The sequence below is a fragment of the Pleurodeles waltl genome, chromosome 10 (assembly GCF_031143425.1).
Source record: "Pleurodeles waltl isolate 20211129_DDA chromosome 10, aPleWal1.hap1.20221129, whole genome shotgun sequence".
Lineage (NCBI taxonomy): Eukaryota > Metazoa > Chordata > Amphibia > Caudata > Salamandridae > Pleurodeles > Pleurodeles waltl.
Window position 1 is genome coordinate 896,356,357 of NC_090449.1, and position 22,908 is coordinate 896,379,264.

The 22,908-nt window shown below is 40.0% G+C and overlaps 1 protein-coding gene across 1 annotated transcript in view; it reads left to right on the forward strand.

Moving 5' to 3' along the window:
- The window catches only part of LOC138260830 (ranaspumin-like), a 58,359-nt gene extending 40,472 nt beyond the window's left edge, over nt 1–17,887 (forward strand). Inside the window, exons 8-11 of the mRNA XM_069209255.1 lie at nt 5,273–5,305; nt 5,581–5,610; nt 7,102–7,173; nt 17,693–17,887. Of these exons, the coding sequence (XP_069065356.1) occupies nt 5,273–5,305; nt 5,581–5,610; nt 7,102–7,167 (129 nt within the window). The 3' untranslated portion in view covers nt 7,168–7,173; nt 17,693–17,887. The remainder of the gene's footprint in view (nt 1–5,272; nt 5,306–5,580; nt 5,611–7,101; nt 7,174–17,692) is intronic.
- Nucleotides 17,888–22,908: the final 5,021 nt, after the last annotated feature.

Consider the following 22,908-nt stretch of genomic DNA (forward strand, 5'->3'; position numbering starts at 1 on the left):
TGTTTTTCAGACCATTTCCCCTCTGGTGAGTGAAGCCCAGTCCTGGACAATTTAACTATCAACTTAAGAACGTTAAGGGTTGAACTTGCCTTGTTGGAGAATAAACATTGGGCAGGGAATGAAAAGGTACATTTTTTGCCATGAGGAGTTATCTCTGTAAAGGCCATTACCAGCTCTGCGACCACTCTGAAAATTGCTCTACCGTTCCATGCCTCCATATTTTTCAACTACCATCTGAGCACATCCCTCACCTCTGATTTCATTCCCTTTCTTAAATGTACCACTTATAATTTCTTAAGAGCGCAGTAATTCAAAGGAGCAGGTTAAATAGCCTGAATTGTAGATAACAAAAGGTCATCCTCACAAGCCTACATCCTCAAAAAAATCTAATCATGTTTTAAAACGTTCTGAATTTCTTTCCTTATCCTTTTTTAGCTTTTCTTTTAGTAACTTCAAAACCATTTCCACAACATTCACTGGAAATTCTGGAAACTGAGGTGGTCATTTTGAATTTTGTGGGTGGTGGAGGCAGCCCGCCAAACTCAACCCACCACCTGACTGCTAGTGCTGCCGGGACACCGCCTGCCCTATTCCAAGTTCACCACAGGGACGGCAGACGTGAAAACAGTGTTTACGGCCACCGCCCCTGCGGTGAAGTGGGGTGGCACTAATGTGGCAGTGCAGGGGGTGCAGCAGCACCCGTCGCGCATTTCACTGCCAGTAATTCGGGTATTGAAATGCACAATGGGGTTGTGCATGCAGGGCCCTGCACTTCCCATGCCAAGTGCATGGGCAGTGCAGGGACCCGTAGGGGCCCCAGGCACTCCCATTCCACCAGCTTTTCCACTGCAATGTAAACCGCCATGGAAAGGTTGGTGGCTGGGGACTCGAAATTCAGAGCAGTGCTGCCCTGGGGGATTACAACCTTCGGAAACGCCAGACTGACTGCAATCTGTTGGTGTCGGCAGTTGAACAGCGGCAGCTCAGCCTCGGTCAGAATAGGGCAGACCGGACCGCCATGGTCTCAGGTCCGCCAGACCCGGAATGACTCCCTGAGTCTCCTGTCATGGTACTAAACAAGATTTTTTCCTGTTGACCACAAAATCTAATGATTCTAGAAACTGACAGCCATCTGCGCAGCCATCTGAGTATGTTCCTTCACATTGCTCTGATCCATGATCAAAATATCTTTTAGATACATAATCAATCAAATCCCTCTCTCAGATAAGATGCTTCAAGACATAACATCATTATGAAACACCACTGGGCAGACAATAGACCAAACAAAGGCAAACTAATTTCCAAGTCTTTCCACCTGAACATAAGGTACTTCTGGTGAAGTTCCCAAATCAGAACCATCCAATAAGCATATTTCAGATCCAGTCGTGTCATCCAATCTGCTTGTAGAATGTCCCTTAACATATGCATCCCTTCGATTGGTGATTTCACCACTCAGTCGTTGGGACTGCTCAAGTTTATCACCAGTTTCATTCCCTTGTCTTTCTTTTCCACTAAGAAAATATTGCTTACAAAACCTCCATGTTTCTGGCTCAGCTCAACCCTACCTGTTCTGGACTGAACTGAACTTCCTTGGGAACCCAACTTTGAACTGGTTCCTCTGAAAATCCATGCAATAACCTTGCACCATAAGTAACACCCTTGGGTCTTTGGTCACTCAAAATCAGTTGTGATAAAACTGGGCACGTCTGCTGACCAATTTTACAGAGATAACAGTAAGGGCTAACCTTACCTGATCCTCTGTTCCGATGATAGCTATCCCCTCCACATCCTCTTGGATGCTGACATTGTGGGTAGAAGGTTGATTTCCAAGAACAATTTATGGGTCCATATCCAGAGGTAAATGATGCTCTCATATTTCGCAATCCTCAGTTCAAAAACAACCCCTTGTTCTTCCAGCCCCACTAAAAAACATAATCCTGAAATACTTTCTTAACAGCCCTCTGTGACTTTTGGATAGAGGAATAGGCTCCTACAAACTTAGACATAGCTTTAATGAATTTCTCTCCAAATAAAAGCCCCTTTGCTGAACGACCTGCCTCATTATTCACCAAACCTACCAATTTGGGTTCTATAAGCAGTATGCCTTTCCTACATTCCATAGAGAGGGCAGTATTTTCGTTTCCTAAAACACATACCACCCCCTAAGACCGATTGAGGAAGATCCTCAATGTCCACCATTGGATTTTTAATATGTGCCTCTTCAACAATATCAAAAATCTTTGTCAGTGGTCCAACAACATCTGAAAGGCAGTGCTGGCACATTTTCAGTCCTTTATCTTAACCCCAAATGCAGGTTACGCCCCTCTTTGCCAAAAAAAGCCAAGATTTTGGGATCCAATGTAGGAGTCACCAAAACTTTATCCTCTAAACAAGGTCTAGGACGTTCCAAACTTAACCTGACCTCATTAGGAATTTTTTTTCTCATTCAAGCATGCAGATAGTTTCCAACATGTTCCAGAGAGGACCACTCTGGTGAAGGAGGATGCCTTATAAGGAAAGGAACAAAGATTGAATCAAACATGAGATTGAATAAACCGTCACTAGAAGCATCTTTCCCCGTTTTCATTTGTCTCCTTAATTGTAACTACATATCACTCTCTGACTCAACTGATTCAAAATTAGAAGAGCAGCTTATTTCAACTTCGGCACTACCCGAAGATTTGTCACAATGTACCATCTTATGTTTATGACCTTTCTTCTTATTTTTAGTTTCTCTGCTTGGGCCTTTATATTGCCTCCTGTGTGTGTCCTCAACACTCTCTTGGCTCATGTAAGCACAACTTCCATGTTCTGCCAACATAGTTTTCCTTTTTTAAGATTATGAAAACTCTTCAAACAGGTGCTTTCTCTTTCTTGACACCTTTCCTTGCTTAATACTGTGGGTGGTCTTACCCGCAGACCAACATTTTTCCACTTGAGGGGTGACTTTATAACATGACATCATAGCCTCAATTTTTTTCTTCATTTCTGAACTTATGTCTAAGGAGACTTTCTCTAAAGCAATCTTTAACTTGTCTTTCGGCATTGTCTCCTCATCTGCCTAAAACCTGTCCTCACTCATAATGCCAAATTCAAATTATTCTAATAATAACTTTAATCTAATATCTAAATATCTCTGCAAGCATAATATCAGCTTTTCTCAAATCTATTGACTTCAAATCCTGAACACCCACTGGCAGTTCTACTAGATGCAACAGATCTCATTCCATTAGTAGTAACTGCCATTTATAAATGTCATCTTAAAACTCCATGTTTTTCCAGAAAGACATCCAGAGTTTCCTAATCTTTAAATATGGCTGCCCTAAATGATCTTCAGCCAATGAAATGGAATCTACTCTAATAGATTTCACTTTCAGAATCTAAACATTTAGTTTGAGTGCATTAAAGAAAAAGTGTGGGATGCAACTCATAATGGCTTTTGAAATCTACTCACTAACATCCTAGCGGCAAAACTCTCACTCAACATCCAAGCGGCAAGAGAAGGAAAATGCCAACTGCACTTTCTTCCCAGTCATAACCAACCATGAGGAATAGTGCATATAAATATTTGCGGCGAGATTCAAGAGCCACAGAAACCTACGTGGCTTGCAGGAGGACAGAATTCAAGAGACATTGTCATAAGTCAAGAGTCCCCTCTGCAAGCTCTCAACATGGCAAAGACAGCACAGTCAGCACCTATTTAGCATAACACTGGTCTGCGTGAGGTCACTCCACAATGAACCGTCCCAACGGATAAAACATGAAACACAGTAAATATCAGAAAACGTCAGCACTTTAGAAACATAGAAACAAATAAAACATCCTAAATGTCCATGCCTATATAAATCGAGAAACATTTATAAAACATACAATGAACCATTTAAAAGGATTAAATGAATTCTGTGATGAAATGACTGCACCTTGAACATAATACTAAAAAAACATAACATATAGATAGAAAATATTAATTAAGTAATCACTCAATCCATTTACCATTCACACCCCACTCATAGTACTTAACTGCAGGAGCAGCAGCAAAAAAGAAAACTGAGGATTGGGGGGTTCTCTGGCTTTGTTATATTGGAATTCTAAGTTCTATATTCTCTGAAGGAGCTGCTGTGAGTGGTGGCAATAGAGAAATATGCATAATGTTAGCCTCCGGGTCTTGCCATAAAATTGTCATTCAAATGTTGCTTCTGTCCACCACAGACTAACGCTTGGGGTAAGAGATCAGCCCAATTGAGTAACTGGCTTTACTTTATGCAAGCGATGACAATTTACTTGTGAACCATGGGCATATCTGCCATACAAATAGCACCTTTCAGTTCTAGGGCCAGTTGGAAAATGTGTACTTTCCTTTCTAAAATATTTTTTCTTTTAAAATATTTACTTCTTTTATTTATTTTTTTGATGACCTGGAAGCTCCACAGACATTCCTAACAGGCTCTCACTGCCTCTTTCAGTGCACACACCCATTTACTACTTCTGGATGTGAGCATCAAAGCACATACCTTTCCGCTATTTCTTGAAAGTAAAGTATTTAAAAATTAAAGTCAGAAATCTTTGAATGTTTTTTTCCATATAGTACAGTAAAAACCATTCCAAGAAGTGTTCCCCTAAGAGCAGATGCAACAAACATTTGCTGCCTTCTTTCAATGTTTTTGACATACTTTATTATTTTATACGATTCCACGATGGCCAATGCCGTGCTTCCAATGCATCGGACATCTTCAAACAATAAAGTAATAATAAAGTAATGACATGGAACAAGTATCTGAACAGGACTTCTCCATGATGCTTAACAATAAAAAGTGGCCTGCGTGAAATTAATGTTAATGTTAATGTGACATATTCAAAGCATCTTGAACATACTCTGTAGTACGCTGCAGTAAGTCCATCTAGCATGTAACAAACATGTATAGCTGTTTTAATCAATCACTTTCCATTTAAGTGAATGGTCTCCTGGACTTTCTCTCACAATTATATGAGTGTCTTTCCATTAATGATGTTATTTATACAGTGGTTTTAACATTTCCACAGCAAAGCTCAAAACCAAAGTTTTAAAACATTCCATTACTCATAGAAAGCCTACATAATGTATTTCTGCTATAGATGTTTTTCCATCTTAGTGATGTCTAGTTGAGCCATATATAGGGGGGAGTTTAGAATTATTCATATTTGATGTGTTCATCAGAATTCGAATGCTGTGTGGTTGCCTTAATCATGACAATTTGCATTTCTAACTATATTGTAACTGCATTTTCCTCTCCAGGGTGATCTTTTGTTAAAGGTTGGAGAGCTTCTGGTAAGGCCAAGTGAACTGTAATTTTGGTACATGCACAATATCTTGGATAATATGTATTCTGTACAAGTGAAGAATTTGCAAAGTTACCTCCTGAATACAATGTACAACAAAAATATCAGAGTTGCTTTTTTTTTCCAAAGCAAGACGTCATATGATTCTGTAAGACATAATTGTACAAATACAGTTGCATTACATAAACAATACATGTGATCATTGGATGTTACAGAACATTTTTCTTCTTTTCAGTACAGTCACAATGTAATTGTTTTTTTTAGACCAACCTCACTGACGAGCTAAATCTCGGGGTAAGTCATTTAACTTGTTTCTCATGTTGCATGGTTACCTCAAATAAAAATAAAATACAGGCTTTCATTGTAATCAAAATATCAGCTCATTTACTTATAATGAGCTTTCCAGACTGACAACAGTCTGGAAAGATAGGGGTGACACACACAGTGGGTCCTCTGACTTGAGACAGTGCTAAAGACATCTCATTGCCTCTCTCCCTCTGTCATCTTGCATTCTCCAGTCTCATCTTCCCTCCATCACAGTTTCTATATCTCTCCCCCATGAACCTCCCCTTCCTCTAGTGTTTAATACTTTCTCACTCAGTGTGCTCGTTCTCTACAGTCTCATCTTCCCAGCTAGACAAACTTTATCTGGCCTTTATTTCAATTCTCAAATATCTTTACAAGGTAGAAGTGATATTTAAGTGACTGAATGTCTTATTTTTATGAAGTAACTAGCCTCAAATATAAAATTATATTACCCATGTTTACCTTTTGTGCTATCAATCTAAATAGTAGGTCACCTTTTTGATGTTAAACTAAAATCTATAGGATTTGTACATATTTTCCTTAAATAATAACATTGATTATCATAATGAAGATGAGGATGATGCTATAATTATTCATATTTTCTGACTTCATATTTAATGATTGACTTTCTCCTTGTCAACACGATGGACCCAGTATTTTAGAGACTATTGTGAAACATTCTTAAGCAAGACATATTTCCTTGCTGCAGAAAGTCCTATAACTCTTTTAAGCTTATAAAAAACTTTATAAACCCTTGTTACTTCTTCTAAAACGTGATATTCTAAAGAGGTCTTCATGGGATCTGAATCTGACTGTGTTGCTAAGGTTATATTTACACTTTAATGGTGAGGAAGTGCCTCAGGTAGTAGAACACTCTAATGATGAGTGTATATACAACAATACTTGATTAATGACCAACTTCTCCGATGACAGATCTCTAACTCTTCTCCATACAGATTGTAAGTGTTGTTTGAAGGCAGTGGACAAGTGTTGTATTTGATGAGGAGTACAACACTATCCACCATCAATTCTATCATCTCTACAATGAGGTACTCGCTCTGTAAATAATTAGTCAGATTCTCACACTAACATAGCCAGGATTAGTAACACTCAATACAAAAACAATTCAAACCCCAGCAGCACTGAATCATTCTTTCATTTTTTCAAGCTCATTACTATTGAGCTGGATACTTACCAAATCTAATATTCAAACACATTAAGACATTTCACAATGGAGGTGTCTTTATCATCATTATTATACTGAATTTCACCTCTATTTGAGTAGTCAGTCACACACACTACACCATAGTATTCAACTAAAACACACAGCTGGATCTCAGCTTTCACATTGTGAATTATTATGAATGAGAACCAGGATGATTTCACCCTCAGCTGGTTGATAATGTTTTGTTTTCATGTATTGCATTTTGCTGAAAAATACTTCTCTTTAATAATAAGGCATTTTCTTTTCAATACAAGGGCATCACTGGTGGCCTTCTCGGTAGTGGTGGCATTCTCAGTGGCGGTGGCCTTCTTGGCAAATGAATCAAGGTAACGCCAACCTCTGGTTTCTATACATTCATCCTTCATGATGATGTCAACCCTGCAACGCACCTCTTACCACAGGGGCTGTCACAGTTCAACTCCTTTGTGTGATGAACAGGTGGTACAAAAAAAGGCATCAGCTTAAGCCATGGACCTAATATAAATGCAAATCTTCAGGAAATACTGTACTTTTCTTCAGTAATTCCAAAGACAATAATAGGAATGTCTTCACATCACCACCTTCAAATAAGGAGACTCAGAGACTAAAAACAAATACAAGGGTTTTAAAAAGAGGGTCTCTAGTTGGCAGAGGTATGCACCCTGTCTGCGTAGGGAACACAATCCTAGTCTGGGTAAGTCACAACACAACCTAAATTATCCTGTGCTTACCCTCCGATAGCTTGGAACAGAGCAGGCATGCTTAACTTAGAAGGCATTGTGTGAAGTATTTGTGGAATAACTCATTCAGTAACACAGTGAAAACACCTCAAAAAGTACTCCAAACAATAGATAATATTTATCTAAATAAAATAAGACCAGAACGACAATAATTCAATATGCATAAGTCAAGATATCACTTTCTGAAGGTTTAGATGAGCCTCAGTTCTTAAGAATCAGTGGGTGTATCCTTTTAACACAAAGTACCTGGAATGCATCTAAAACTATGACGCGGAGGGCTACAGAGGAGGAGATGTGTCGGAAAGTTAATAGATGCGTTGGTTCTTCCGGCACTGTGAAGGTGATGCGTCATTTCTATTCACGCAGCGAGATAATGCGCCGATTTCTGGGAGGTCAGCCTGGGTTCCTCACTGCAATAACGGGATATTTTGACCCACAGTGGCGATGCTTGGAAAATCCAACATGTGCTGTGGATGAGTAACAGGTGCTGCATCGATCTGGCAGGCGATGCAGCGATTTTTCAGCTGCAAGACAGACGCTGTGCCAATTCTGCAGGTGTTGCCTTAAATTTTGCTGGTGTTGCATCAGTTTTTCCGGCACTGTGAAATTTCTCCTTCAGATGAAGTATTTGATGGTCCTGGGACTTTAGATAAATGGGGCAAGCTCAGTCCAGGCCCTTGTGGAACACTTGTGGGAGGAAGGCAGAGCCAGCTGCCAGCAGGCAGCAGGGTAACAAGCAGCAGAGTAATCCTTCCAGAAAAGCAGTCCAATAAGGCCTTTGGGCAGCACGGCAGTCCCTATGACAGAGACAAGTTGTAAGTCCAGAAGTGGATGATTTTAGGGGGTCACAGACCCTGTATATATACCCAAAGGTGCCTTTGAAGTGGAGGAGATTTCAAAGAGTGGTTCTGAAGTGCACAAGTTCCCCTTTCAACCCAGTCCTGTCTGCCAGGTTATCTGTGGGGGGTTATTAGTCCTTTGTGTGTTGTCAGGCCACTAGAGTTTAAAGTGCAATTGAGAGCCCCTCCACCCTTCCTGCCTTAGAAGACCCATCCGTATGCAGTTAAGAGCAGATGCAGATGAGTGGCTGCGTTTATGGCTGACTGAGTGGAATGCACAAGGGGGGCTGTCAACCAGCACAGACCAGGCGTGGATTGGAGATAGGCAGTAAGGCACAGAGAGCAGTATGTGCAGAGAAATGCCTACTTCGTAAAAGTGGCATTTCTAAAATAGTAATGTTAAATCCACCATCACCAGTCCGCAGGATTTCTGACTGCCATTCCAACCATACCAAACATGACAATGCCACTCCTTTCAAATCAGAAATTACAACTTAAAAGTATATAAGGAAATTTACAAGCTGTCCCATGAGAGGAGCAGGTTTCACAGTAGTGAAATCTGATTTTTGTAGCATTTCACTACCTGGACAAGTAAAACTTCCAAGTACATGTTCTGCCTTTACTTAAATAACACTCTGCCATTTGGGCTTCCTAGGGCCTACCGTAGGTGTGATTTGTATGTAATAAAAAGGGAGTTTCAGGCTTGGAAAGTAGTTTTAAAAACCAAATCAAAGAGACAGTGAAACTGCACACAAATCCCTTATAATGGCAGGCCTGTGGCATGGTTAAGGGGCTACTAAAGTAGGCTGGCACAATCAGTGCTGTAGGCCCACTAGCAGCATTTAATTTACAGGCCCTGGGCACATGTAGTACACTGTACTAGGGACTTACAAGTAAAGTAAATATGCCAACTGCATATGAGTCATTGTGACCAAGTTTTAGGGAGAGAGCACATCCACTTTAGCACTGGATAGCAGTGGTAAAGTCCCCTGAGTTATGAAGCCAACAAAAATGATGTCAGAAAAAGAGGAGGAGGAAGGCAAAAATGTTGGGGTGACCCTTCAGAGAGGGCCATTTTCTGACAAAGGGCACCCCATGTAATTGCTCCATCTACAAATGCACGTGATATCTTTATGAACCCTTTATAAACCCAGGTAATGGTGCCAGGGCCACATGTAGAAACAATGGTGTACTTCCTGAGTACTCACTGCCTAATTAGCAGAGCAGTTTACAACAAAACATAATTTATGCAATATGTAAATCTGTGCAGAAATTCTAAAACATTTAATTTGGCACCTAACCTATGCTTGTGGCACTTATGCAGTGCGTCAATACCTACCTTTGGCTTGAACATAGACAGTTGACAAACTAATTTCTATAATCCTCCAAGCATTTGACTTACAAAATGTTTTAATTAGCACTGTGTTGAATTATAATATTTATAACATATAACACAGAGAACAACACAATTCTTTCAAATTTCTAATCAGTCAGTATGTGCATTTCTTTAACAACTCTCTTACCCAGGCATAAAAGTTACTTTCACTTGGACAAAGCGTTGTTCATTAGCCCTCTCACTGGTACTGCTATACCTGGTTAGCCTTTCCTTCAATACAGATTAGGATCATGCTGTTCAGGGGTTCTTAGCATGTGCCTGCACCACACCTTATAGCTTCAGCATGTACAGGCTCGAAGGTTGCAAGTCACAGTGTTGCATCACCATACCGTGGCATGCAGGGAAGTGAAGTTGTTTTCTCCTCAGTGAAAGATTACTTAGTGGTCTCTAGATAGGCAGACCCAAATGACAGTCCTTGGAAAACATTAAGGCCCATATTTAAGAAAAAGTGGTGCATCAGATCAGATACACCACGTTTACCGCGCCCCCCTATCAGCACCTAATGACACCATGGTTGAGCAGTATTTAATATATGCTGCACCATGGAGATCATTAGCGCAATAGCATCAACATTTTTGACACTATTGTGGCGCTTTGCTACATTAGCGTAATTTTTTTTTAATCTAGTTTGGCAAAGTGCAAGGAGGCCCGTAAGTTTCTATGGGAGCATCATTTTAACACCTGCTCTGAGCAGGTGTTAAAAATGACGTTAAAAGTGACGCAGTGAAGTCCATAAAACTTTGCTGTGCCATTTTTGCATGCCTTCTAGCTCAGGAAGGCCCCTTAAATTCTATGAGGTGCTGGATGCAAAATACATGTTGGGATTAACCAAGCCATGAAAATCAAGATGAGTAAGGATATGCATGTTATTTTAGTAGTGCTGTCTTGCGTTACCCAGCATCGGGGAGGCTTTACATTGGTACAGCATGGACATTCCTGTCCATCTGCCCATGTATTCTGATGGACACCTATGTTTACTTAGCTCAGTAAACATGGGTTTGAAGCAATATAGTACACCTGCCTGTGGCTGCCGTAATGAGGAGAAACATCTTTATTTGCACTTGTTACTTCCTCTTTGAATATGTGCAAATGTGTTCTGGCACATAAGCCTCCAACAATAGCTTTTATGCAATAAGGTATACCTTGTTACATACAACTACACTGACTACAACTCAGGTACTCTTGCTTCATTGCACTAAGCAGTGCACCAGCATCATAGAAAAGCAGAAATATGCTATATCTTAGTAGACATTGCACATTCCTGCTCTCTTTCTCTTGTGACAGGCCTCTTTGAAGTTAATAAAGTTCCTGAGCGTCCCCTAACTGTCTTCCTGCAGGGAAAATAAAAACACCGCTAGGCACCCATGCCAGTGTCTCTCCTCTATGAGAAGTTTTCACACCACATTCAGGCCAAGTACAATCTGTACAATTGAACATATGTAATGACATTTTACTTCGCCATTAGATTGGATTTTTATTAAATATACAAAATAATCTTTGAACGTCTTTGAATGTAGTTTATAGCTACAGTAAACATATTTAGAGATCCAAACTAGAAGGGTAAACTTCCACTGAAAAAAGTTTTTTTGTTAAAAAAACCCTCACCGACCAAGGTTACCCCATGGTGGCATGCTTCATCATTGGGTTTCCTCCCCTTCTGCTGCAGAAAGAGGTGCGCTGTGAGCGATGGAATATGTGGGAGCACTGTTGGTATCAACAAGGTGAAATGCTAGGAAAGGAAAGAGTGGTGGGACCTTGGCAAGTTAAAAATACTACCCTCTGGATGATACTACTAATTTAATATGTCTCACAGTATTGTTAGGAGGGTGGGTATATTATGTACCTGTCCTCCTCAGTGGTCTACATGTTTCGGAGTTTACCCCTAAACTCCTCATCAGGACCAAAGTGATCTCCCCAGTATCACTCCTTGTGAGCCTACCACTAATGGAAGTACTATTACTATTCACTTTGGTAAGGTGATATATACAATTAAATTAAGTACTACCTATCAGCGTCAATGTTCTGCTGGGCAAATCTGTGGAAGAAAGAGGGAAAAATAAAATACGTAAATGCATCTCTCATGGGTGTGGTGCCCTTGTCACCATCATCCAGCCAAATGGCACCAGTAAATATACATAAAAACTAATAACAAGACGTACTACATAACACTACAAAACACTTAAAACATGTGAGGCACATCTAAGAAAACACACGTGCATGTGTGACCTACTTTCAATGTTTATGGTAATGGCATCATAGGTCCTCCGGGAGAGGGGATGTGCTTGTAGTCACACACAGGAAAATATATATAAATACAAATAAATTAATATGCGGTGAAAGTCAGACCCAACAAGCGTGTTGCTACCACTGTAGGTGTTCTAGAGCATAGTACACACTTACTTCTTCAAAGCGATACTATCGCCAATAACTTACTTCTCACCTCACTGCGGCCTGAATTCTACCGCAATCCCTGTAGGGATCCAGTATTTGTAATGGAGAACTACTTGTGCGTCCAGGCTTGTCGGCGTGTAAAAGACTAGACCGACGACCTTCAAAGATGGCGGTCGTCTGTGGCCTAAGGAAGGACTGCGAGGGCCCTGAAATATGGGTGCCCCTCCAGATGCCTGCATTGATATGGCATCAGTTAACTTAAAAAAGGTCACACAACAAGGCCAGAAAAAAAGGGGGGGTGGGGGCAGGGGAGAGGGTATGTGGGAAAGGAAAGAAAAATGAAGGAAAATTACAGAAAGAAAAAGGGAGAAAAAAGGGAAAAAAGAGGAGAGAGGGAAAAAAGAGAAAGGGGAAGGGAGAAAAGAGTGAGGGAGAAAGAGGGAGGATTATACAACATAAGAAAAATATACATGCAAGAAAAGAATTGCTCTAGTTAGGGCTGAATAAAAGGGTCGAGAAGTGTCTTAATGGTAATTGAGGAATCCAAATGAGTTAAGTCCACATATGGTGTTGGACATCTAGGTGTCTTGCTCAAGTAGGGGGAACAGTTATTAATGTTGCATTAGTTGTCCCCATGGGATGTTTTCATTGAGACCATGTTAATGAGTGCGCGTAGTTTGAAGACCCAGCGTTGTTCCATTTTAACATGGAAGGACTTACACTTATACACCTATCCTCTTTCTTGAGTATTTTGGTATTTAGTCTGTTATAAATATACATCATACTCATTGATGGATTGATTGAGCTCCTCTAAGGGTTATTTGAGAGCCCCTGTTGACATAGATGCTTTCAGGCGAACCTCAATGGTGAGGATTTCGCTTTTTAGCTCCTCTGCAAGACGCGTGGCCGTTTTTATAATCAAAATCAACCAATTGCGAGCGCAATGCCATGATATAAGTGACCAATCACCAAATGGGGTTGATGATGCTAGGATCCTCTCAACCTGAAATTCACCCTAACGAAGAGCAAAGAACAACTGGTTTTCCTTGACCTAAACATTATAGCAACGAATGGCACTCTAAAAACCACTAACCATGAGAAACCAACAGCCAAGAACTATTTGCTACTATTTGACAGTGCATACCCACGCCATCTGAGAGAGAATCTCCCATTTGGCCAGTTCATCAGACTCAGAGAAACTGTTCCAAGGTATCCGATTACAAACAGCAAGCTCAGAACCTGGCATCCAAATTGGAGTCTAGGAGCTACCCCCCAAGAATCATCAGCCATGCTATGAAACAAGCATGCAACAACAACAGGCAGGTCCTTTTGGACACCCCCCCTTCGAAAGAGAAAGGAGAAATGCCCATATGTATCACCACATTTAATCTAGCCTCCAATCTGGTACATAAGATTATTAACAAACATTGGCGCATTCGGAACAGCGGCCGCCTGAACCTTCCCAAACCTATGTTTTCCCAAAGACATGGCAAAATCATAAAGGACATTCTGGTACACACCCAACTATGCCAACCCAAGAGAGGGTTGAATACCACCAACCTCCTACTACCACCCACAGGACATTATCCATGTGGCAACTGTAGTGTATGCCGTTTGACACGTGCAACCAAGAGGGTCACTTTCAATAAAGACTCCACATGGGATATCAGAGGTTTTAACAATTGATACACCCAAGGAGTAGTTTCTATGATTACATGCCCATGCAATATGCATTACATTGGAATGACTACCTGCAAAGAAAAGATTCGCATAGGGGAACATCGCAGTAACTTAAGGTGTGGCCGCGCTATGACAAAAATGTCCTCCCATTACATCGCTAGCGCCCACACAGTAGATGATTACCAATGGGTCATCCTCGACATCACAAGGAGGTTACGTCTGAGTCCTTCCTTCTTGAAAGGGAACAACGCTGGGTCTTCAAATGACGCACTCATCAACATGGTCTCAACAAAAACATCCCATGGGGACAACTAATGCAACATTAATAACTGTTCCCCCTACTTGAGGAAGACAAATAAATGTCGAATACTATATTTGGACTTAACTCATTTGGACTCCTCAATCACCATTAAGACACTTCCCTACCCTTTTTTTCAGCCCTAACTATAGCCATTTTTTTCTTGCATATATATTTTTCTTATGTTGGGTAATCCTCCCTCTTTATCCTCACTCTTTTTCCCCCTTCTCTTTTTTTGACCTCTCCTTTTTTTCCCTGTATTTATTCTTCCGTAATTTTCCTTCATTTTTCTTTCCTTTCCCACATACCCTCTCCCCTGCCCCCCCTTTTTTTCCTGCCTCGGTGAGGAGTAGGTTACTGGCGGGAGTGTTGCTTTGAAGAAGTAAGAGTGCACTATGCTCTAGACCACCTGCAGTGGTAACAATCTGCTCGTTGGGTTTGACTTCCATTGCATATTTATTTATTTTTATTGATATATATTTTCCAGTGTGTGACTACAAGAACCCCCCACCCTCCGGAGGACCTAGGATGCCATTAGCATAAACACTGAAAGTAGGTCATGCATGCACAACGTGTGTTTTATTAGAGGGGCCTCATGTTTTTTCAGTGTTTGTAGTGTTTCTTATATGTAGTACGTCTTGTATTCGTTTTTATGTATAGTTACTGGTGGCATTCGGCTGGGTGATGGTGACAACGGCACCACACCCCAGAGAGATGCAATTACGTCTTTTATTTTTCCCTCTTTCTTCCACAGATGTGCCCAGCAGAACATTGACACTGATGGGTAGTATTTAATTTCATTGTATATGTCACCTTACCACAGTGAATAGTAATAGTACTTCCATTAGTGGTAGGCGCACAAGGAGTGATACTAGGGAGATCACTTTGGTCCTGATGAGGAGTTTAGGGGTAAACTCTGAAACATGTAGACCACTAAGGAGGACAGGTACATAATATACCCACTCTCTTAACACCCGTTTTTAATCATACCGCCCCTGTGAGACATATTAAATTAATGGTATCATCCAGAGGGTAGTATTTTTGACTTACCAAGGACCCACCACTCCTATCTTTTTCTAGCATTTCACATCGTTCATACCAACAGTGCTCCCACGTATTCTGTCGCTCGCAGCATGCCTCGTTCTGCAGCAGAATGGGAGGAAACCCAATGATGAAGCATGCCACCAAGGGTAACTCTGGTGGGTCAGGTTTTTTCTAACAAAAAAACTTTTTTTCTATGGAAATTTACCCTTCTGGGTTGGGTCTCTAAATATGTTTAATGTCAGTTTTAGGCCTAGTCAGTGGTAGAACATGCCATTACTACTGTGTCAGAATTTTCGCCATTAACTATTATGCACCCTACCTTGTGAGCAGCAAGGTTTGCTCAGGAGTAATTTGTTTAATATTTGATATCAGGTTTTCCTAACCTGTCAAAATGGTTATTTATTTCACAGACTAGACTCCCCTACTCTACTCCAGTTGCTTCCAGATTTCTAGAAAAGCTTTACATATTTGTCAATCAAGATATGGACAGATAACCAGTGCTTCTTTGAAAATAATTGGGCATGGGCATTTGTACAATTTAAGGGTGATTATAAACACATTTTGAAAAGCTCCTCTTTTTCAACACTTGACAAACAGAATTACATAAAATAATATTGTTTTTACATTTCTATATATACTTCAGAATACATTGTCTGGGATGTTTACTTGAGCCCAACCACAATTCTCTGTACTCTGTGGGGTAGAGGTCCATATAGGATCTCCTTTGTGATGCTGAGTAGAAGAACGTAAGATTACGGCAGGGCCTTACCAGTTAGGCACGCTTAGTAGTGTGCATCCAAGTTGATGGTAGTGAACAATAGTCATTCTCAACACAACATGAACCCTCTCTCTTGTTCAACTGACACTCATTAGGTGACAACGGATATTTAAATGCCATATATGGTAAAAAGATGGTGGTCCATAATCACTGCCCACACACCAGTGGTTTGGATTGGGAAATGGAAATGGTCAAATTAGAATGAACAATATTCCAACTAGTAACTAGTTCAGCCTATTCAACCTTAAAGACATGGAAGCATGTGGGAAGTGGGACATGTATAGGATCTCCAAACTCAAAGATGTTTGTGCTAGTCATCTATGATTTTATTTAATCAACTATGCAATTTATTAGTGCTACTCAAGTCCCCAGCAATTAGGTAACTGCAGCTAGGACATGCTTTGAGAAAGTGTACTCATTGAAATAGCAACATCCCAAATACGTTCTTAACGCAAATATGGTGTTGGCTGACAACAAAGGAAATGTCCTAGATATACAAACTGCTAGTTCATAACTCACCCCACAAAATAAGTCTCCTGAGGACTCAGTGACAGAAAGGCCTGACCAATTTAAATATGCAAAGGGGAGTGGCACAATTTTACCCAAGTGATGTAGCAATCGAACGTGGACTCAGACAGGTGCAACAGAAAATTGTTCATAGGGATTTACTGCACACTCACACAGATATGTTTGGGAAGACAAATGATGATCTATGCTCTAAGGTTAGGTGAGCATTTTTTTGTCAAAATTTGGTAGTACTATAGGAGTAAGGTGTTTTGTGGTAAAGTGAAAAAAACACCTTCCAATCAAACCCCACAAAAATATATTCAACTGTTGTGTGATAGGACCGTTGGTTGCATATTGAGGCATTGTCAAGATAACAACTAGAATTGAATTAAAATGTTTTGATAAAACATGGCTGCTACGGAACAAATACAATTGATTAGCATATAGAGGTGTTACTGATGTTTGGGTGAACTCTCACCGCTGTAATTGGAATTAATGTGAGAGATGCTTTATCACTGTTGCATTTGATACTGTATGCTGTTCTCTGATTGCCTACATTGATAGGACTTAATGTAACTTATTGGTATATGCCTGACCTTATATTGAATACTTACTTGATCATTATTGTATTCATAACAACAGAAACCAATAACAATAAAAAATCATTCCTAGGTACTAGGTAATGTACAAGGTATATCAGACAGGTTCAAGCAAATAGATTATACTAAAAAACTGTCAACTACTTAACTTTACTACAAGCACCTATATCTGATGGCTGTTTAGACCTTCACTACCTGTCATTTCGATGACTGGAAATGGTAAGCAATTCTCTAGTAAAGTGAGAGCCTAATAGGATTGTTCATAAGAATGGCCTAAGGATGAACTATTTAACTCAGCATCATACTAACTCAGATGATTCCTTGATTAACTACTCAATTCTTTATCATAAACATAGATCCTTCATTTATTGTAACCTGGTTAAATTCCAAAACTCCAACTCATTTAGCAACACAACCACATGCATGCAGTTTGTACAATTATACAAACTATAAAGCAGTTACTTTAATACATGAGTGAAGGTTTGTGAACTCTCATCATCAGCCTCAGTTCAACTTCATTTTCACTCAGTAACTGAACTATCTTCACTATCCTCAGTGAACTGCTCAGTATTTATGGTTGTTTTCTCTTTCCAGGGAGCACAGTCTCTGGTCTGTGCACCAGTAGAAGGATTCTGATGATGGCTGCCTGATCCTTCTCTCTTCTACATTTCTATTCAAGAGATTGCCTTCTATTCAAGTGCACATCATGCATATTGTTCACTTTGAATTTTGTATTATCCTGCTGTGTTTTGTGCCAATACTTCAATAAAGTAGCAAAAGCATACTAAATACTGTCTCATCCAAGTTACTGTGCCCCCTCTACAAAGGTTACAATGTTCATTAATTAGGTCAGAAGAATACTGTCTTAAGTAGAAAAGAGTTTTGGAGTGCATTGGTAACACTTCTATTTACAGCACATATAAAATGAATGTGTGGTATGAAGATCTACAGGAAGAACAATTTTTATTACATTATTATTTTTATTGCTGATAGCTGTAGGCTGTAATATTCTGACTCACTTCAAACCTTCCCTTAATGAGTTGCTTTGGCCGTAAGATGACATCTTTATCATAGGATTGGAGATCCTTCTTGGCAAGTATGACACTTTTAATTTCAGTAGGTAAATGCCAAATCTGTTAATTGTGTGTGTATTTTTGCAAGTACATCACACATAAGGCCTGATGTCCGATACTCTTTTGCTGTCTGAAGACATGGAACCCACAAACTCATAGGCTCTGTGAGCAGAAAACAAAAGTATGGAAGGTATCTTAGAGCTCGTTCATTCAGTTTTGCTTCTCATTTTGAATTATAAAGAGGTGGGGATACAAAAGAATACCAATCCTCCTTTGGAATCCCAGTGAAATGTATCAATAGTTTCTAACAGGGAGGAAGCAACAGTAGGGGAAGTAGGTAGTGGTTGGGATGACTACAGCCTGCTCCCCCTAAAGTGTTCCCAAATGGGAAACAGTTTTTTTTAAATCAATACATGTCATTTTAGTAGACAAATGTCACATTAAAAATGTTTCATATGTTAAAGAAGTCTCTTGCAGGCCACCATCCCTACATTCACATGGCTTTACAGGTGGCTGAAATTGTGATCTTCCTGGTTAATATGGTGTTTGCAATGTGACTTCTTTGTTCATTGGTCACTTGTCAAATTGCTTTGCAGTTCACAAACCAGCTGGCTTACAATTTGGACATCCTGGTTCGCAAATAGGGATTAGCACATTAGGCACGTAGGGACAAACAAAGAAGCATCTCTGGCAGTGATTTCTTTTGACAGCGAAGCAAAATCGAATATTAGGTCCAATGTTAAACAAGTCATTCAGAAATACTTGGGAGGACCCACCTTAAAAAAGCATAAATGGACTGATGGGTTTTGAGGACTGCCTCAATTATACTAAACCAACAGACAACATGTACCTAGGAAATGGGTGCCATCCACTGAGTAGCTGGATCCTTTTTCTATGAAAACGGAGATAAGAGAAATTTTAAAACCCTAAAGATAGGAAACAAAACAATGCGTATTAGTAACTTAGCGAACTATTTTGTTTCTCACACAGACTGTAAGAAAACTAGGAAGGCATTTAAAGTTGAAATAAAATACCTTTGACACTACCCTGGGAAAATATTAGATAAGGCACAAATGGAATCTTCAGAAGAGCTTAAATTGCAATAACAATACACAAGAACCTTACATATAGTTCCATGAACTGTCACACTTTAAAGGAAGGAATGATTGATGCCTTCTGACATTAAAACACATCCCTGTGTTGTACTTTAATTTCCTTTACCTATTTCTTTCTCTCTTTGTCTTTCTTGCACTCTCTCTTTCTTTCTCTCTTTCTCTCACATGTGCTCTTATAAACCTCACAAATATGTTCTCTATATCATAGAGAGTGAATATGTTGTGGCAATTTGACATCAAAGGACCAGATTCATTAGATCTAGATGTGGGGCCACTCATGACAAAATTCAATCCGGATAACAGTAGAGCACAAAACAACAACTGTACGTCTGAGTAGGAGAAAATGGCTTTGAAGCAGCAACTATCATCGTACATGTCTAAACAACTGTCAGCATCCACTGTTCAAATGTTTTGTTGGGATAGTTAGATAAAGCTATGAAATATGAGGTTGTAGCCATTAAGATGACCTATATGTACTGAGGGGTGTAGGCCCTGGCCCTACTTTCCTCAACAGAGGTGTAGCACAGCTAATGTGACTCATGGTGATGAACTAAAACCTAATCACCAGTAATACAATGACAAACAATTGAGACACTTATTAGAGCATTGTCACTAAGATACTTAGATCATACTTTACATCAATCTATCAAGTCAATTCCTGCACATATTTATCTCAGGTTTTGACTAGTCTGCAGCCACAAGTGGGGGACAAACCTAGTACCATTTCAGAGCAATATACTTTTGTAATAGCTGTAGGCTCCACCAAGTAGGTATCACTCACTTTCTTACTTAATCATAGCACTGCCCACATTTATTTATGTATTTAGACATTATAGGGGTCATTACAAATGTGGTGGTCAGACCGCCAGGGAACTGCCAGCACCACAAGGATCTTGGATCCCGGCAGTCTGGAGGTGGCAGAGATCCAAAACCTCTAGGGCAGCGCTGCCCTGGGGATTATGACCTCGTTCTCTGCCAGCCTTTCCATGGCAGTAACACCGCCATGAAAAGGCTGATGGGGAGCAGGTACAGGGGCCCCCCTGCCAAGCACCATTGCAGTGTTCACTGTCTGCTGTATAGACAGTTAACATAGTGAGGGTACTGCTGCACCTGGCTTGGTACAGTATTGCCGCTGGCTTGATCATGAGCCAGTGACAATGCTGTTGTCTGTGCCCCACTAGGCCAGTGGGTGGATACGTAGGTTTCTGCCCTCCGACCTAGCAGGAATCTCTTAATGACTACGACGGAGAGGTCACCGCGTAGGTGGCAGCCACTCCGTTGGGAGTTTGGTGGACTGGCTTTTCTGTCCGTCAAACTCGTAATGACCCCCATATGTTAATGATATGTGAGTAATTAATTTGAATATTTATATCACAACTTAATAACTGACTCCTCATCTAAGTAAGCCTAGCTAATTAAAGTAGAAATATATTAATTTACTATTGTAGGGAGAGATTGCAATTAACTACTAAGTCCAAATTGTGGGTAAAGAGGACATTGCTTATAATGGCCACACACTAGAAAGGCATATGAATAATCTTCATTTGTCGTAATGTTTGTCTGCTGAAATTGGCCATCGAAGTAGAAAGGGATTTGGCACCCCACATTGGTCAGCTATCATTGAATATGATCTGGATATTACTCAAAACTGGTTTTGTATGAAGAATATGAACACGTAGAGCTCACCTTCCATTGATGATATACCACATTCTTCTGAATCAACATGGCACAAGGTTTCTTGTTGAAATCCTCTGATGCTGTAAGTGATGCAGAACACTGAGAAATGTGAATTTGACAAGCATGAGCTTAGGTTTGTTTGCCATTTCCTTTCCTAGCAAGGAATACAGGTGGAGCCATGAGACACGTGGAAATACCTCTTCATCAGTAGATGAGTTAGACCTCAGATCATTTCTGGGTATGGCAAGCTATTTTTCTCACCACATGAACTCTGTTCACACCCTAAACAAGACATAGCATTCAACAGGTCATGCAAATGTTAACTGGCATCAGAAGACCTGAGATGGTCTTCTCGCAGGCTATGTATTAAAATTTGACTCTCATCTTTGCACAGAACTCATAGAAAATGTCAGTGCAGTGGGTTTAGTTACCAACGTTTTTCAACGCATGCCCAGTGAGGAGTGAGTAAGGAAAGTGATGTTGTATCCGGTCAGTTAAAATGTTTATTCGTGGTCATCCCCATTAAACAATCACATAATACATAATTTGTACATTTTTATATAAAATTAAAGTACTATTGATGTTACACAATTCCCTATTAACTGCTGCTCTGTTTAAACAATCAGAGGCAGACAACTGGTGATGCTTCCACAGACGCACATCTCTGCATTCAGGTTGAGAAATTATATCGAATTTTTTTATCTTTCTAGCATATGCTAGAATAATGAAATCCATTATGAACTAATAAATACTACTAAACAAATAGAATGTAATTGATAAAACGGTTATGCTGTGACATAGACATAAGAAATTTGGGCAAGCCAACAACAATGGTTTCACTAGAATCTCAAAATTCTAAAGCAGGTGCATATTGTAGCACCTCAATCTGACTTCATAGAGGGACAACTGATTTTCTGCTCTAGATTTTAAACTGTACAGAAAAACAATACATGTTCTACAGCCCCAATTATATTTCTTCACACTAGATTTTAATCGATGATAGAGTCTTCTGTAGGCTCTTTGCTATGAAATCCATTTAAGGAAAGAATTCCATCCCTAAATTTAGCATATAGCTATTTAGCCAAGGGTGGGTGGTGGTACAAAGTCCAGGTATTGTGGATTTAAACTCTGAGAATGTAAAAGTAAAACTTCCTGACTAGGAGAAACACAGCACAAACCGGTCCCCAAAACATGAAGCCAATATTTATATTTTATGAGATCATTTGCTATCTGTGTAGCTTCCATTGGGGTTGTATATAAGGCTGCCAGACCTAAAATGCTTATCCGTGCTTTGACAAATTTCTACCCAGGAACTTTGTAAGTGGAATTCACAGCAATGACCTCCTCTAATGCCATTCCATAAGAAAAAATAATTCTGTGTACCAGATTCACCTCCAGTAGAGCTGAGGTCTCCCATATCCATCTGAAGAGGTATGAGGTACTCTGGTCAAATCAACCATAGACCTGAGAAATGTTTTTTCTATTTTTACCAGATTATGCACCTTAGAGTGCCCCCTGAGCTCTACATCATATAAGGTCTACCCCCAATGCTTGTACATCCTATAGCTGTAGTAGAACTGAGACTGATTTTGCTAGGGTAATTTTAGGAGGTCTTACAGTCCGCCATCTATGTTGTTGCAATATAGGCATGATCTCGCTAATCCAAGACATTGTATCACTAACTCTTTCGAACTATACCCCTTCATGTTTTAGTTTGAGGGTGTCCCAAGATTTTCTTCTGTGTGTGGAAGACCATGAATTTGGTCTTAGCTGTGTTCACTTCAAACCCTCAATGCCTGCAGAAGTCTTTATATCAATGTAAAAAGACCTGTAAAACCAATACTTGGAGATCAATAGTGTATCATCTGCAAATAGGAATGCACGAGTATTATGAAGGGTACAATTTTGTCAGAGAAACCTATCTCCTTTAAAACTAGCCAAAATG